Raw genomic sequence first — 18,907 nt, forward strand, 5'->3', positions numbered from 1 at the left:
TAAAGGTCGCTTGATAGCAAAAGGAAAGAAGAAGGGCAGAATGTTTACATTGGATGCAGACATGTCTGAATTGAGTGCAGCAATGTTTGCACATGGGACCGGTGTAGTTGCAGATATTGATATCTGGCATAAACGCATTGGTCATGTTAATGTACAGCGACTTAAATCAATGCAGGCCCAAAATATTGTTGCAGGATTGCCCAAATTCAAGGTTGCAGAAATGCATAAGGTATGTGAAGCCTGTCAGTTTGGAAAACATGCAAGGAAACCATTTCCTAGACATGTTCAAGAGAGTGAGAAGCCATTGGAATTAATCCACTCTGATGTATGGACTACTAAAGCTGCATCTCTTGGAGGCTGTCATTATTTTGTCACTTTTATTGATGACTATAGCAGAAAAGTTTGGGTGTATTTTATGAAAAGGAAAAGTGAAGTTTTTGGGCATTTCAAAACCCTTAAAGCTATGGCTGAAAAAGAAACAGGTCTGCAAATAAAATGCCTGAGGTCAGATGGAGGGGGAGAGTACCTCTCAAATGAGTTTGCAAAGTTCTTGCGGGAGCATGGCATAAAGCAGCAATATTCATGCAGTTATACCCCACAACAAAATGGAATTGCAGAAAGGAAAAACAGGCATATTGGAGAGGTATCTCGTGCCATGCTCAATGAAAAAGACTTGCCAGATTTTTATTGGGCTGAAGCAGTTGCTACAGCAGTCTACATAATGAACAGGACTCCCACTGCAGCAATACATGGAATGACTCCAGAGGAGAGGTATACTGGTAGGAAACCAGATATTTCTCATTTGAAAATTTTTGGTTGCATTGCCTATGTACATGTGCCAGATGAGCTGAGATCCAAGTTGGATCCAAAAGCTGAGAAGTGCATCTTTATTGGTTACTCTCTGCAGCAAAAAGGGTATAGATGCTATAACCCTTCTACTCGTAAGTTTACAGTGAGCAGAGATGTTGTTTTTGATGAGATGAGTAGCTGGTATAAACCAGTAAATGTGATTGATGATGTAGATGCACAAAATGGTAATGCTGCACAAAATTCACAGCAGCAGTCACAAAATATTAGTGGACCTGGAGCGTCCTCTAGCAGTGGTTCACATTCTTCGCCATGGACAGGCAGATTGAGATCAGGAGATTCTTCTCAAAGCAATGCAGATAGTGGTATGCAGGTATCACGAAAAGGAAAAGAGAAAGTTGATCAGCCCATGTTTGATGTGAATGCAGGTCACTCTTATGTGGATGGTGAATCCAGTGGCTCAGAGCAGAGCATTGATGATGAGTTGGGTATTCCTTCTATTGTTACACCTGGAGTAAGGAAGACCAGGGATGTTTTGAGAGCACCTGGGAGTGAACCTACTTTGCGCAGGTCTACGAGAGCTAGGTATCCTGTGGATAGGCTGAAATATGATGGATTTACAGCCATTCACTATGCATATATGGTCAAGGTGATACAGGAACCAGAACCCACTTCTTTTGAGCAAGCCATGGGAAAAGAAAAATGGGAGAAAGCCATGGATGAAGAAATGGATGCCTTGGAAGCAAATGCTACATGGGAGTTAGTACCTTTGCCTAAAGGTAAGAATGCAATTGGCTGTAAGTGGGTTTATAAGGTGAAGCACAATGCTGATGGTTCTGTGAACAGATACAAGGCAAGATTAGTAGTCAAGGGGTATGCACAAACATATGGCATTGACTATGAAGAAACATTTAGTCCGGTTGCAAGGATGGCAACCGTAAGAGCAGTCATTGCTATGGCTGCATCAAAGGGATGGTCTTTACATCAGATGGATGTAAAGAATGCCTTCTTGCATGGTGATTTGCAAGAAGAGGTCTATATGGAGCAGCCACCAGGTTATGTGCATGCTGTTCATCCTGAGTTTGTTTGCAGGTTGAAGAAAGCCTTGTATGGCTTGAAGCAAGCACCTAGAGCATGGTCTGACAAGATAGGACAGTATCTTGTCACTATTGGCTTTCAGATTTCCAAGGCAGATTTCTCACTTTATGTGAGAAAAACAGAGAAAGGTATTATGCTGCTTGTCATTTATGTTGATGATTTGATTATGACAGGTGACAGTGATGAAGATATCCTTCATGTGAAAATGCTATTGAAGCAGAAGTTTGAGATGAAGGATTTGGGAGAGCTGCGTTATTTCTTGGGCATTGAGGTGATTAGATCACCAAGTGGGATACAGCTATTGCAGAGGCAGTATGGATTGGACATGCTGTCCAAATATGGGATGACAGGCTGTAAGCCTATTTCAGTTCCTTTGGAGCAAAATGTGAAGCTGAGCACAGATGCAGGTGAGCTTCTAGAAGACCCTACTATGTACAGACGCATAGTAGGAAGTTTGATTTATATGACTATTACCAGGCCAGATTTGAGCTATGCTGTTGGATTGGTAAGTCAGTTTATGCAGGCTCCAAGGAAACCACATTTGGATGCGGCTAGACGCATACTTAGGTATGTGAAGTCCACATTGCAGTGTGGACTATTTTATGAGACTGGGGTTCAGATACAGTTGCATGGATACACTGATGCTGATTGGGCTGGTAGTATTTCTGATAGACGATCTACCAGTGGATATGTATTCTCTTTTGGGAGTGCTGCAGTCACTTGGAGCAGCAAGAAACAGCCTACAGTTGCCTTGTCGAGCACAGAGGCTGAGTACAGGGGTGCAGCAATGGCTGCATGTGAGGTAGCTTGGTTGCATAAGCTACTTTATGATATGCATCAGTCTACAGATGGGCCAGTTGTCATTTATTGTGACAACATGAGTAGTATACACTTGGCAAATAACCCAGTCTATCATGCTAGAACAAAGCATATTGAGGTGCATTATCACTATGTGCGAGAGAGGGTTTTACTAGGTCTTATTGATCTAGTTTATGTCAGCACAGAGGATCAGGTAGCTGACATATTCACGAAGGCATTGGGCGCAGAGAAGTTGCGCAAGTTCAGAGACCTGCTTGGTGTGCAGGAATTGGGATTGAGCTCGAGGGGGAGTGTTGAGATATCGAGCTCCACTCGTGATACGCCAGGGTGACCGTTGTGCATTTATGTCACCGACGTGTTAGTTGCAGATGCGGTTGGTACACCGCCCATGAATAATAGCTACATGATAGCTATCCTTATCTACTCTAGTTCGTGGCTCAGTTAGTATGCCACCTTAGTTAGTTGAGTTTGGTTTGAGACCCATATAGAGGGTTCTTCTATTTCTTTGTACTTGAGTTCTTTTGGCTTACACAACTAAGAAGAGGAAAACTGTTTTCAGCCTCCACCCTTGTGTGTCTTCCCCCATTGTGCAAGCAAGAAAGCTTCAAGCGAGACTCCTTCCTTCTCTCCCACAATCTTGACATTTTCTAGATAAGCAAGGGTGAAACAATCAAAGAGAGGTCAATAGTCAAAGAAGACTGCTAGCTGGATGGAATCCAAGGGGGGCTTGGGGAGGAGTGCATAGTTGGAAAAGGGGGGGAGTTGAGACATCCAAGGCTTCCCTTCCCCCCCCCCCCCCCCCCCCCACCCAAAAAAAAGTGCCACGCAGGATACATGTGCAGGTAGAATGCATAGGTGAAACGTGGGAAGATATGGCAGACGCGGCGACAAAGAGGGCTCTTTTTTGTAGAAAACCATATGGATACGTATGATACCGTACGGTATGATCATTATTGTACGACGAACGAAGGCAACTACGTTTGCATCTATTGGTGAAACAATATTGTAGCTTCACCAAGAAGCATATGGAAACTTTATCTCTAACTTTACTTGCCTCAAGCCTCCACTAGGTTGTAGATCTTTCTTTTTCTTAAGCTTTGCGATGCTTTATACTTTCACATTCATGCAATTCCAACTTAACTAATATGCAGCATTGCATCCAATTGACTAGCCCCTCATGTGTACCTAACATGTTAGAAGCTCTAGATGCATTAGGAAACATTCTTGTTTGCATACTTTGGACCATTGCAATGTGACTATACATGGAAATTTGCATACTACTAGCCATACTAAGATATATTTTCCCGTACGTTGCATGTATTATGAGCAGCATTTTTCCTCATGACCAACACTATTCAACGCATTTGCATAACCAACATTAATACCATGAGTCCCAAACACAATGGGATGTATATATGCATCACCAAACTTGCCACTTTGTGCCCCAGCATCATGCCAACGTTGCTATACATGGGGTTATGTATATTACTAGCCATACCCAAATACATTGGGTCTTGCACAGCATGCATTGATTGCTACATACCATAAGGAGTAGTGCTATATATCCCCATATGTGGTCCCAAGCCCAGCATAACATGGAAACTAGTGCCACCACCAAAGTATCATGGCTGCCCCATCATCATATGCATGCCTTGCTGTCATAGTTTCCATGCGTTTCGAAAACGGGAGTTTTGGAAACTAGAAGAAACGGAGTTTCGGCCATTTGAAATTTTGATGGAAACGGCGTTTTGGAGAAACCAATAAATTATGATTAAATATACATATATATACACATACTAAGTATACTAGAGACTAGAGTCAGTGGTGATTGAATAATCTTAACTTTTAGCACAAGAATCCAACTTCCAAGATCCATGATTTAAATTTCACAAATCACATTGCGCAGCAATTTCACATAGTTATCAATTTTGCAAGTTGCAAATGACAAGATTGAAGAAATCTTAAATCACCCAAAATAACTTACAGTATTTTGAAACAAAAGTGTAACATACTAACATCATAACATCTGTCATCCAAGATTCATGATCAGAACTTCATTACTCGTCACTCATGATAATACGAGTAGTTACCGGTGATAGATCATAGTACTAAGTAGATACATGATACATCAAGATTCATCATTCATCATTCAAATTTCAAAAGAAAGCAAACCTAGATTCTAGAATCTAGATACATCTAACATCAACAAAAGCCAATTTAAAGACTCAAGAGTCAAGACTAAGCTATAGCAATGATCATATGATGTATCATGTGAGTCGTGACATGTCTCAAGAGTCAAATATCAAAGTATGAGATCTTAAATAACTGATAGCTTCAAAGTTTAAACAACAGCCACTGGCCAGCCATGGGAAAAAACATAAGCAATTGACAACTGTCAATAATGCTCAACATCAATGATAAAATTAAGGCTCAAGGCTCAAGCATCTGTAGCAACATCATCTAAGCCAATAGAGGTGCTGTCATCCTGATCCTTCTCTGGCTCATCACTATCCACATTAGCTGATGAGCCAGAACTATCAGAAGCCCCTGAATCTGCTAGAGCAGCAGAAGTGCTAGCTCCATCTATGGTTCTCTGACGTTGTGAAGCAGTCTTGCTGCGTGTGGTACGGATCGGGGCTATCATCTCCTGGTAGAGCATGGTATATATGTCCCGCTCCTTTGGAGTGATGTTTGGAACAAACCTCACATTCTCTATGTCGATCTTGTCAATTTTTACCTGTATTTGTTTGACATAGAGATTTAAAAAAGTTATCATCTTTAGATTCTAGAATTGGCATTCAAGAGTCAAACTTCAAAGGCCATAAGCTATTAGCAAAATATAAATATAATCACCTACGTAGGCTCGGGATGAATATCATTTTTCTCGAGCAGTTGGAGGTTGCAATGGCAAAAGACCAACCTCTCTAACTGAGCAGTGGTAAGTTTATTACTTTTCTTTGTATGGAAAAGGGCCCAAGTACTCCAATTTCTCTCATAAGGGCCTGAGCTACAATCTTATGAGAGAACCCGTATAGCGATGCGTTTCTATAAATCATCATTCAAATACAAACACAAATGGAGCCATAAGAATCTAAGATTCAACTTTCAAGAATCAAGCTATGCAGTGAATGCCAGTGATAATAAATTACAAATATGTGATTATGTCTAATTATTAAAAGAAATCTTGGGGTTGCAAATTACCAATGTGGGCGCACATTTTCCATACTTTTTCCACCATGAGACATATTGAAGTTGAGTCTCTCTACCAAAATGCAAGCTCTCATTGTGGAATGTCAAAAGATTATCCTCAATCCTTTGAAGCATTGACACATCGCCTGTCACCTTTGTCATATACTCCATGAATCCCTCCTCTAGCTCCTCATACTCACTCTGCTCATCATCTTGCCAAAGAGGATACAAGACATGGGCCACTGCATGAATTGGTCTATGAAACCAATTCCATCTCCTCTTCCACACAGCTACGATTTGAGCAGTCCTTAAGATATCAACATTGAAGAAATATCAATTCAAGTCTCAAGAATAGTTATTCAAATTTCAAAATTCACATATATAATATAAATTTGTAAAATAAAGACTCAAGAGTTACTTACTTGTCCGAGGGCAAAAAGTTATTTTTTTTTAGAGCCTCTCCTATCTTATCCATATACTCATAAAGAAGACCCATAGTGCTACCCTCCATATCGGTAATGCATAGCACCGTGTAGATAGGATTGAGAGTTCTCACCATAGCCTCCACATCTTTCCACCAAGTATCATTCATGACATTGCACCAAAATGACATGGTCTTTGGATAATCATACTCATTCCACTGCATGAACTCATCAGACCATATAGTGCGCACCAACTCCTTGTGAACGCGCACCAATCTCTCAAGCACAATGAAGATGTAAGCAAATTTGGTGGTGGAGGGTTTTAAGAGCTTAAGGTGGCTAAATGAGCGAAATATGGTAAGAACCTTGGGCCTCCTCCTCACAAAATTGACCATACTTGTGGCCGTGCCGAATATGGCTTCAACCCATTGAATTTTTCCTATATCCTCAATCAAAAGATCAATGGAATGAGAAGCACATGGTGTCCATACAATGCTCGGAAACTCCTCCTCTAACATGCAGTCCGTGGAGAGAGAATTGCTTCCATTATCGGTCACAACCTACACAACATATTCAGGCCCGATTTTCAAGATGACATCCCGCAAATGCTGCCATATAAATGCACCTGTCACTACAAGGCTTGGCAAAGAGGCATCAATGGCCTTCACAAACATAGTGCCCTTATAGCATGAGAGCATGACATTATACACGTCAGACCATCCATCACACAAAATGATGCACCCATACCTCTTCCATGCATGTTTCAATGGCTCTAATTGAACCTCAATGCATGCCTTTTCCTTCTTGAGCTCCCGTGTACGTAGTGCCTCTGACGATGGGCTCTCCCATTCACATCCAATGCGGCTGATGGCTTTTATGGTTCGCCTCCATTGCTTTGTTTTAGCCACATGGAAGGGAATAGCACATCTAATGAACAATCTCATCAACTCTCGAGTTGCCTCAGCTATGGCTTGCTTTTGCATAGGAGCATGTATGCTAGCTCTCTGTAATGAACTTCTAGGAGCACCTGAAACATCAGGTTGAGGCAAAGGAGTTCTCGTCGCACGTGAATCAGAGACCGAGGCTGAAGCGGATGCACTTGCAATAGGATTTGATGCAGCCCTACTTCTCTTTGACGGTCCAACCACACTTGTGCTACCCTCTTGTTGTTGAGCTGTGGCTAAGTCTTGGTCTTGTTTTGCACCAACTGTCGGAAGACCAAGCCGTTGCCTCCTCCATAAATCAAGAGAAAGCTTCACATATCTTGGCACATTTGCACATGGAGCTGTGTCTCTTCTTGGCACATGAGCAAGATGGTCTTTGACCCTAGTGACACTCCCTGTTTTCACCATGCCACAATAAATACATTTCCACTTTTTGGATTCACCTTGTGAGATGGGAGGATCGAGGTACAGCTGGGATTCAGTAGATAGTGTGAGAGTGAGAGACAGAGTTGAAGCACGACACCCAAGAGAGTAGACTGAATGAGTGTAACCAGAAAGTACAAAGTACAACCCTTAAACCTTAGGGTTGTAGGGGGTGTTCACACCCGACACACACTAAGTGCCCAAATGTGTGTAACATAAGCACATAAGTACATACGACAATAAGACCATAAGTCTGGGGGAAAAAACCTCTCCTACCGAGAGTAAAAAGTGCCCCAGTGTCCTACTGATCACCGACACTCCCATATGAGCGTAGGCGCAAGTGAGGCGTGCGTGAGTTAAATACCCAACAAACCCCCCTGGAGTGAAGAGTGATCAAGAGTACAAGGATCATCCGCCACTAAAGGATATCAAATTTAAAGCATCGCGAAATGCTTCAAATTTGTCACGAGGAAGAGCTTTGGTGAAGATGTCTGCCACATTACTGGTGGTAGGACAATAAACAAGGCTGATATCACCTGCATGTAGCCTCTCTCTGACAAAGTGATAATGGATCTCAATGTGTTTCGTGCGAGCATGAAACACTGGGTTCCGTGCCACTGCAATGGCACTCTGACTGTCAGTGAACAAAGGAGTAGGCTCCGTAACAGATACATCCAAATCAGCTAGCAAGCGTCTAAGCCATACGCATTCAACTGTGGTAGTGAAAGCTGCCTTGTATTCAGCTTCACATGACGATGTGGAAACAATGGATTGTTTCTTGCTAAGCCAAGAAATGCAAGAAGAGACAAGAAAGAAACAATTGCCACTAGTGGAGTGACGTGTATCATAATCACCAGCCCAATCAGAATCACTGTAAGCATGTAATTGCAGTGGTCCCCCCTTGGCATAAAGAAACCCAAGAGAACGAGTACCCTACAGGTAGCGAAAAACACGCTTGACAGCTTGCCAATATGACATACGTGGCTGATGCATATACCTGCTCAAAGCTGAAACTGCAAACTGTATGTCCGGCCTAGTATTGCAGAGATAGATAAGACATCCAACTGCAGGAGCATATGTATGTATATCAAACAAATCACTGTCATCATATAATGACAGCCAAGAGGTAGCCATACAGGCCAGGGAGTAGAGCTGGGAGGAGGAGAGAGCACTCGAGCGGGACCTTGCAGCCACGCAAAGATTATTACACGTGGCACCAGGGGATCCCACTCTCCACGCACAGGAGGTGCGTACGCGAGCAGCCATTGCTGGCCTAGAGGATAGGCGCTCTGAGTTGTCTTTCTGTACCTCAGCAGCTTTCTGGGTGCGGAAGGGGGACACGATGTGCAGGGAGTTTTTTCTGGTGCACCAGCCTCGCACCTTTGGAGATCAGATACACAGCCTCCGAGACCAGTATAGGAGGACCCGTTCTAGCCCAGATGAGGTGATGGAGATTGCTACCAATTACTATAGTTGCCTCTTCCAGCACGAGACAGCCTCAGCTAGAGGACAGCGATGTAGACAGCAGGTCTGGGATAATATCGTGTCCCTCGTCACAGAGATGGGATGCTTCTTCCTAGCTCCTTCACAGAGAAGGAACTAGAGGAGGCTTTCCATACACAGGACGAGCATAAATGCTTGGGAGAGGATGACCTCTTTAAGGCTTTCTTTGCTGCTTTTGGGAAGTGGTGAAGGACCCCCTACTGTTGGCCTTTCAGGAGATCTTCACTTTAGAACAGTTGCCAGAGAGTCTATCGACAAGCCTTATTAGTCTTCTCCCCAAAGGGAGAGACCGGTTGGAGCTTTCCCAGTGGAGACCAATCACCTTACTGTCAGTGGCCTATAAGGCACTGGCAAAGATGATTGGTAGGCGACTACGCCCCTTGCTTCTGGACATTATCCACGACACGCAGACAGGCTTTGTCCATGATAGGAGCATCCTGGACAATGTATTCACCTTCTTTGAGGCGACAGAGTGGGCCCAGTACAGTGGGCAGAGACTGGCCGTACTACTCTTGGATTTTGAGAAAGCCTATGACAGGGTGGATTGGGATTTCCTAGAGGGCACCATGGTAAGGTTGGGTTTCCCCCAGGCTTGGATTTCCGGACTTTACAGATCGGCCACCAGCAGCGTTCTCATAGGAGGGAGGCAAGGGGAGGAGTTTCGGCTGGAGAGATCGGTCCAACAGGGCTGCCCCCTGGCCCCGTACCTGTTCCCTCTCTTTGCAGAGGCGATGTCTCACTTCCTCAGGTCACGTGTGAGCGGTTTACATGGCCTCTGACTTCCATTAAGAGAGGAGACTGAGCTGTTAGACTCAGAGTATGCAGATGACACAATGCTCTACATAGAGGACGACGAATTGATGTTGGGGAGAGTGAGGTTGGCTCTTGAGGTGTTCTGCACTGCAGCGGGAGCAAAAATCAATTGGCGAAAGTCGGTTGGTTTCCTCATATACCTGGACTCTAGCACAGAATGGGGCGCCCACTTGGGATTTAGATTGGTGAGCAGAGGACAGATCGTCTGGTACCTAGGGTTCTAGGTGGGACTCGACATCACTTCCACCCAACAGTTTCTTCTAGTCCTCGATTCTATTCGGAGAAAGTTGACCTACTGAATCATGGCTCGCCTCTCACTAGCCGGTCGAGCCCTGATTGTTAACCAGGTCCTATTAGCGATGGCCTAGTACATTGCCTCGTGTTGGTGCTTCTCCTCCTCTTGTGTAATACAGCTTCGCCACCTAGTGCGGAACTTCCTTTGGTCCGGGTTAGATGGCTCTAGGGATTCCAGGGCCAAGGTGGCGTAGACGACCATTATACGACATCGGTCAGAGGGAGGGCTTGGGATCATAGACCCAGAGTATTAGAGTATGGCCCTCTTGGGCAAGCTAGTTGTCCGCAGTCTCACACTGGGAGGGCAGACCTGGAAGGTTCTATTGCAGGAGGGTCTTTAGGACTAAAGACCGAGGCTTGGCAGTGAGTGGAGGCCGTCCCTGAGATGGATCTTTACGACAACCCAGATCACCCCCCCCAGATCACCCTTCCTATGTAGCTTGCTCCATGTGTGGCAGGGCCTCCGTAAGGCCCTTATCCAGAGCCCCCGAGGCTGCCAAGAGGAGATAGACCGTCAGTTGGTGATTTGGAACCCCCAGGTCAGGGACTGGGAAGGGGCACAGATCAGCGAGCGCCCCCACATCCAGTGGGCTGGTTGGGAGGCTAGCCTGGCTCGTACAATCAGGACATGGAGGGAGATGTATAGGATGGTGGACGAGGAGGTACTAAAGCAAGCATTAGGTTGCCAGCGAGGAGTGGAGTTGAGGAGAAGGGAGATAGATCCATTGATACCTCAGGAGTGGCTTGCTCCCCCGATCCGAGAGCTGATAGAGCCCAGGGAGGTATGGGCCGCCAGGTTTTCACCAGCAGGCATCCCCTTACAGGTGGCAGGAAGAGTGGGTGGCGCTCCACTTGGGACCTTTTTCATAGTGCAAGAGGGGGGGCGTCTGGCTCTTGACAGAGGGTAGCAAGACGAGGGGATAACTATCCTTTCATGGAAGAGGATCCGGGTGGTTGGCCTTCAGGGGAAGATATGGTGGCTGGACCCTTTGGTCTTTTGGCAGGAGCTCAGGGAGTGGCGCCTTTGGATATGGGAAGGAAGGCCACTTGATGAGCTGGAGTGGAATCCGAGAGAGTGGCTTTGGCCGGCCATTGTGGTCGCCAAGAAGCCAACGAGGTTCTTGGAGTACACCGCCAGGATTGGCAGACGCGTACTGATGTAGGAGGATATGGATTGGGCGCCGTCATGTAGCAGGCACTGGGCAGAGCACAGTATCACGGAGCTATTCTGACGGGGCCTTCTTGTGCTGCCTATGGGACAGTTGGAGGCCGAGGAGGGTGTCGTATTTTTTATGGCTGGTGGCACATGGAGGGCTGGTGGTGGGAAGCTGGCTTGCCCAGATGCAGGAGGGAGTTTGTAAGTGTTGCCTACAGTAGTTGATGGAAACCCCAAAGCACTGCCTTTGGTCGTGTGAGGCGGCATAGCTCGTGTGGAGAGGAGTATGCTGCATCCTGCGCCGCATAGCACCCAACCTTGGTTGTATCTCTTGGGGTGCTTTTTGTTGGTAGGCAGTCAACCAGGGCCGTCACCTTCTGTATGAGGCCGGGATGTAGGACACGATATTCATGATCAAGGTAGGGTCGTGCGCAGTGGTGGGTTTAGAGGCTCTACCCATTCGCCAGGTACTGGAGCCCACAACAGACGGCTCTGAGGTATGGGAAATCATAGGGAGTCTCACTGGTTGGCATAGCTCGTGTGGAGAGAAGTATGCTGCATCCTGCGTCGCATAGCACCCAACCTTGGTTGTATCTCTTGGGGTGCTTTTTGTTGGCAGGCAGTCAGCCAGGGCCGTCACCTTCTGTACGAGGCCGGGATGTAGGACACGATATTCATGATCAAGGTAGGGTCGTGCGCAGTGGTGGGTTTAGAGGCTCTACCCATTCGCCAGGTACTGGAGCCCACAACAGACCGCTCTGAGGTATGGGAAATCATAGGGAGTCTCACTGGTTGGCATATCTGGAAGGCACGGTGTCAGGTGGCTTTTGACGGAGAGAGACCTTCAGTACAAGCGACCCTAGCGGAGCTCTGGACCTCCATCATCCACTCCCTTCGAGGCCGATGGGATCAGGTGCAGGGCGAGTCAGGAGCTCCGTGGTCATTTCATGTGCACTTGGGGCGGCCAGGACCTATTCTTTGTGATGCAGGCAGGCAGCCCTAGATGGCGATACCCACCCCCCCCCCCCCCCCCCCCCCCCCCCCCCCATGGCTTCTTGCCCCTATCCCCCCCAGACTGCCTTGAGAGGCTTGTATATATGATGTATCTGTGACTTTCACCAGCTCCAGCTTGGTCTATTGAGCATGAACACTTCTTTGTATTCAGGTTTTTTTTGGAGTAATATAATTAGCCATACCTTATTTGCAAAAAAAAGAAGAAGAAGAAGCCTAGTCTCTAATGTCACCACTGACATTAGTGGCCAATAAATTGTTCTAGGCCCAAATTTAGCACCGGGTACCACCTAGTACTTGTCAAGCATAACTAATTACAAATTTTGCGTTTGACACCCATTACATCCTTAGGGTCCTTGGCTTGTTACCATGAAATAATTGCCATGTGCATCACATGTGCTAAACAACCTTGCACATTTGATTAATATCTTAATGAAATGTTATTGGCAAGATTAAAGCATGTCAAATTTTCACGACCCTGTGACAGTTTTATGCAGACATGCAATTGTGGCATGTTCTTTCACTTAGCACCTCATAGGATTTGGCATTATAGCCCACTAGATTGGGTGTTCACTCAACCATAGTTTTTGAAATGTACTTAGTAGCCCTTTACATGGTTTTTGGTACTTTGAATTTTACATATGGGGGTTTCTTCGAAGGTGCTGTTAATAGATATTTCTTTTCTTTTGAAAAAAAAAAATGTGCCATGACCAAAAACTAATGTTACTTCTCATTTATGGCCATATCTTGGGCAATGTTGAGCTTTTTATTCTTGAAATTTTACTTGAGGGGGAGTTCTCTTATATGAGATTAAGATGCAACATATTCAGATGTTTACAAATGCTAGGACATGGTATTTGATAGGAATCAGGGATCAGCCAAATAGTCCTACATCACTATTTGGCTTATAAGTAGTAAGATAAAATTTTCTATGGTGCTAGCTTGGGCCTAGTAGTAGAGGTATGCCTGAACCAACATGTTTTACATTGATTGCTATTTATTGCTGATACCAGACCTCTTTTGTTGGAAAAAGGGAAGGTTTTATGGTTGGTTTTAAAATTTCTTGGAATTGTAGCCTTTGCATAATCATATGATTTGAGTACCACCAAGCCTTTCATAGTAAGCAGGATGGTAACTCAGTGACTGAAGGGATGTGAAACTTGAAAGTGACTTGACATTCTACATCAATAAATGTTCCTTCTTCGTACTCATTGCATGTTATACTGAAAAAGAAGAGTTTCTGAGATTTGAAACCAAAAACTCCAGAAATACTAAGTTCCTGTTTGTGCTGAGTTGCAAATCTTCTTATAAATGTGATAGTCATATGTGCTTGTATTTTTACTTGCATGAAAGGAGAGTTGACTTTTATTGGAATTATTTTAATGCAGAGCCTCGATGAACCTTTGGTGGACCATTTAAGAGACAAAAATGCACAAAATCCGGGAATGGGTAAACTTGCATTCCAGCAGGCAGACACCTCCAGTCAACAGGCAGAGCAAATATTACATGATGTACAATTTTATGAGGATTGGTTCACACACATTAAACTGCCTAAGGGAGAGAAGTGAGTACTTCAAGAACTTGAAACTTGTATGTGCCAAAGTAGAATTAGCAGTTCATAACAGGATGCTGTCTTTGCTGCATGTGCAGTCCACCACAAATAGGCTTATGCACATTCAGTATATAGAGTTAGATATCTATTGAAGAACATCAAGTTGCTTGTTCTTTTAAAGAAATCACAGCGTTTTTAGGAGTTGAAAGGTCAGAAAGTTTAATAATCTGAGACTGGAAGTTGAAACTTCCAAGAAATTGTTATAAACCCTAATATTCATAAACTGTTATTAGAAAACTGAATCAGACTAAGGACAAAGTAACCCTAAGGGCCAGTACCAACACCAGATTAGTTGCAATCAATAAGTGTACGATTCCCTTTTGGGTTATAAGGATCCAAAGCAAGGTAATAGGAGGAAACAAGCTCCAGACCAAACCATTAGGCATTTGCATTTCTTATGCTCTTCAGTCCATAGCCACACATTGGAAAAGAGTTTGCTGCGAATGAAGAAGATCCATAAAATCTTTTCTGCACATGTGCACAATAGATTGAGGATCTGTAATTATATGATCATTGGCGTCTTGCAATTGTACCATATTTTCTTGTGCAATAGATGCAAGCACCCCACCATACAATTTATGGATTGGCAGGAGCTATTCTGTAACCATCTGTAAGCACCTTAAGTTTGGTCTGCTAATAAGAGTGCAGCTGAAAATGCTGAATAAGATCAGTCAATCGCAAAGACAAGGAGACCAAAGAGCATGATCTGGAAACTCAAGAAATAGGGAAGGAACCAAAGTAAACATCTCTTCAACAGCATGTGGTCATTGTCCGCGAAGTGAGGCATGATGAATTCCATATTGTCTGGAAACCTTTTGCACGTTTGCAATCAGCCTATCAAATGATGCAAATTCCACACAGAGGAAGTGATAAAAAAAAATTGCTCAAGCAGTCATACCATGTAGCCATTGAAAACGTCATGACACAAGGAGGAGGAATTAAAGCGCAAAGGTAATTTACTCAGGAATGTTGCCAAGGCACGAATGGGCTGTCTGAGCATCTCAAATTGCTGAGGAAAATGATTGGATAAAACATAATACTACAAAACAATAATGTCCAAAATCTCCAACGAAAAAGCATCATCAAGCATGACATAGATTTGATCTAACACATTGAGTGGTTGGATCCGCCATGCTTCCTAAGGAATTGTGTCTTTGGAAACCCCAAATTTTGAGACTTTGTGCAGTCACATATGAAGGTTGTTTTTTCACTTTGTGTTATGCATGCTCTAGAAGCTGATGATTGGAATGATTTTGTTGTGAGATATCCTTAAACAATATCTATGGTTCTAGCTATGATAGGCATGCCTTGTACTTGTCTAAAGTTCCATCAAGTTTTAGCTTGGTCCTAAATGAGCTTCTTTTGACTTGGACAATCCATTGAGATTCAAGTCTCATTTCAGCTAATACTCTCTAGCTCCTTTCCCATGGTCTCTCGCCATTGGGGATGCTGAAGTGCCTCCTATCAACTTTCTAGCTCGGAACGTGCTATGTAGTTTGCTATAAATAGAGATGCAAATAAAGCTTGAGGGGCAAGCTGGGAAAATATTCTAAGGCCGTTTGGAGTAAAATTTGGTGGGAGGATCTCCAAATGCTGCATGGTTTGTTGGTACCAGTGAGGTAACCAGTATTGCAGAGGGGGACCCGAGGGTTGAAGAATTTGTGGGAAGGTCAGAAGTGGACAATAGACCCAGCTCAAAAGGCACTAGCTTTGATAGTGTATACGGAGGAACCAACTCAAATTCTAATACGGAAGACTACACAATATGCCTCTCATCAAAATATCTCTCCATATGATCATCTTGTTTGTTTAAGGATCAAACAAACGAAAGGCTTTGGCCTGAGAAATATCCTACAAAAATAAGGGGATGAGCTTAAGGAGTGAACTTTCCTATCTTATCATCAAGAGTGTGTGTGTATGCACGACACTTAAAGACTCTAAATTGGAACCCTATAGGCTGAGAGCCAAAGAATTCTTAATATGGGGTCATCTGAGACATTGGCACAATCTAGCAATGATTGAGGATGTACACCCAAGTGTTAACAGCCTCGACCTAAAGATGCTTAGGGAGCTATGTTGCGAACAATACAGAGCACCATTGTCATTACCCTTTGGTTCCTACGCTCTACGATTCCATTCTAAGAAGGGGTGAATTGGGGAGTGATGCCATGCTCTTGTAGAAACTCGTTGAACTTGTGGGAGATAAACTCACCATCACTATTAGTTATATAACCTACAAGACGATCGGTTTGGTTATGAACTAGTAGAACCCATGAAAAAAAATAAATGAATGCATTAGATTTATGCTTTAAGAAGTGTACCCACACGTATTTAGAGAAATCATCCACTATAAAAAGTACATTGCGCCATTCAAGCCGGCAATGGAAGTTAGCTCATAAAGATAAACATGGATCAATATAAGGAGTGCCTTAGCTCTATGTGTGAACTATTGAGGGAATGGAGTGCGGTTTTATTTCCCTAGGTGATAGGCTTTGTAGATATCTATAGACAGTTTCAAGTATGGAAGGCTCTCAACCATTTGTCAGTGTGACACAAGTCATAAAGAGAGTTGTAATCGAGAAGCCCTAAGCGGTAATGCTAATGATACTCAATGTTTGTAGGCTCCCTTGTGGTGGCTACAACTTGGAAGTGGTGGAACTTTGAGCCCTCAGCTGTCGCCTTAGAAAAAAGTTGTCATCATGGAGAGGCCACTAGGTTGTGTCTCACCGGGAGCAATCAATAAGCCAGTCTGAGAGCTAAGGACTGCGACTATGGCCACTGTAAAGAAGAGTGCTCGCCCAATGAGCAAAGTTGCTCTATGGACAACAAGTTCACCTCAAGCTGGGGAACATAGTAGACATCATCTAGTATAGCTAGATCTCAACCCTAGTCAATAGTAAAACTGATGCGACCGAGAGATTGAATCATTCTCAAGGAGTTATTCCTGACTAGGACATCCCTAGTTGTAGGGTCTTGGGTGAGAAAAATATCTTCAATGGGGGGTCATATGATGTGTGGCTCCATTATCCACAATCCCAGGAGGAGAATCTGTGCTAGGTTGTGAAGAATAGGCCTCTATAGTCACCTTGTTGGGAGAGAACTTGTAGATGTGAATGAGGCTTGCATTCTTGGATGTCACTAAAGAGATGAGGTGGGCCTTTGCAGATGAGTCAGACAAGCCCACTAGAGCTGAGTACGATGTTGACTATGATGGCTGACTGGTGGAAGTGTGGGTTTGACCATGCCACTGCCTTTGATTTCAGTTGCCATCACTTTACTTCCCCTACAAGGGGTTGCTTGTTTAAGGGGTAGATGTTTGATTCTTGGGTTTCAACTATGTGCCTCTTGCCTTTGATCAACACTCCTTATCAAAATGACCAATATTTTGACAATGTTGACAATATCTATTTTTCTTAGGTACATTTTGCAACCTGGGTGTGAGACAAGACTGGGAGGTTCCTTGTGACTCACTAGCTTGATTTTGGTTTTGATATTTTATTTTGATTTGTTTTTGTTTACCCTTCCTTGTTGTCCTTGAGAAGATGCAACAAGGGCCCCCTTTAAGAGCAAGTACTATGAAATTGATCGAATAAACAAAGCGTAATGCAGTCTTAGTAGTTGACACTCAAATTTATAGAATGCAGATATGGTAGGCTATGAGATCACATGCTATGCAAAATAAAAGTATTTCTTCGGCACCTTGTTTAGAAACATTGTGACAGGAGCCCTCATTTTAGAGAATTTAGCGAGAAGTTGATGATACTCAACCAACTTGACCTTGAGGTAATCCTAGTCAGAGATTTTGAAGTTTTTAAGCTCATTATTAAGAGTGATATGACGGCTTGGGTCTTTCTTGACCTGCATAGTGGTTGGCCAAGTGTGCCCATTGCTCAGATGCTAGGTCAAAGTGATGTAACTATGAGTGAAACTTAGGGAGGAGACCCCTCGCATCAACTTGACTATAGCAGAGATATTCCTAGCCTCCCAAGAGCAGACAACCTCATATGGAACAAGTGAGGGATGGGTTGGGGTTCCAACCAAACTTCTTGATCCCTTATGAAGCGGCTTGTTTAGCTTTGGCATGCCTCTTGCATTCTTGTCCTTTTGTATCTACTGAATTTGTAGTATCTAGTTTATGCATGATGGCCTAGAGCCACCCTGCACCTTGTAATCTTGTACTTTTTTGGTAATTAACACAATTACCTCTTGAGAGAGAGAGAGAGAGAGAGACAGAGAGAGAGAGAGAGAGAGATTTGATACCTACATTTAAAAGCAGAGTACAAAGTAATTCAAAGAAAGATGTAAGTGTAACTCCTATAGGGCATGGGAATAAGAAGACAGCAAAGATGGGATCATGCTATCAAACAACACAAAAAGATAAGGTAGTTGTGCTTTTGGCTATTATTTCTCAGTTAGTGGAAACCCAGTTTAGAGTTTTTTCTATTCTTTTCACAAAACTTTCAAGTATCTCACATTGCAGTATGACATCTGCTAAGATAGAGATGTGTCCTGTATTGTGCGCTTTAAGATTTTTTTGACCTCGTACAACTTTATATGCTAGATGCACACATGTAGTATAATAGTTTTGGTATACAAGTTAGTTATGGTGTATCAGATTTTGTATATTAATGTCACTGGGTTGGGGAATATTACTGCATCAGTAGAAAACCATTGATGTGCACTGTTAGACGAGAGATAATGGTGAGAGCACCACTCCCTTGTCTTCCCCAGCCCTCTACCCAGCCATACAATGTGACATGCATTCTCCCACCTTTGTCCTTCCCTCATTCTCTGCCACCTGCTGCACGGCACCTCT

General features: G+C 43.8%; 1 protein-coding gene and 1 pseudogene across 13 annotated transcripts in view; one reads left to right on the top strand and one right to left on the bottom strand.

Annotated features, from left to right (window-relative positions):
* Nucleotides 1-18,907, top strand: part of LOC148037627 (uncharacterized) — a 214,651-nt gene that overhangs the window by 42,630 nt on the left and 153,114 nt on the right. For 9 of the 13 annotated variants that reach the window (XR_015690794.1, XR_015690795.1, XM_087677344.1 and 6 more), the window contains exons 2-3: nucleotides 13,868-14,043; nucleotides 18,368-18,476. Coding sequence is in view for 11 of the 13 variants with exons in the window: in XM_087677344.1 (XP_087533470.1) it covers nucleotides 13,868-14,043; nucleotides 18,368-18,476 (285 nt within the window). In the remaining 2 variants the exon portion in view is untranslated. The remainder of the gene's footprint in view (nucleotides 1-13,867; nucleotides 14,044-18,367; nucleotides 18,477-18,907) is intronic. The other 4 variants (XM_087677334.1, XM_087677339.1, XM_087677333.1 and 1 more) reach the window with 2 other exon arrangements.
* LOC148037629 (uncharacterized) lies at nucleotides 5,162-13,803 on the bottom strand (annotated as a pseudogene).

The sequence above is a fragment of the Lygodium microphyllum genome, chromosome 4 (assembly GCF_053477565.2).
Source record: "Lygodium microphyllum isolate KBCC chromosome 4, Lygodium_microphyllum_v1.1.10, whole genome shotgun sequence".
NCBI classification, from domain to species: Eukaryota; Viridiplantae; Streptophyta; class Polypodiopsida; order Schizaeales; family Lygodiaceae; genus Lygodium; species Lygodium microphyllum.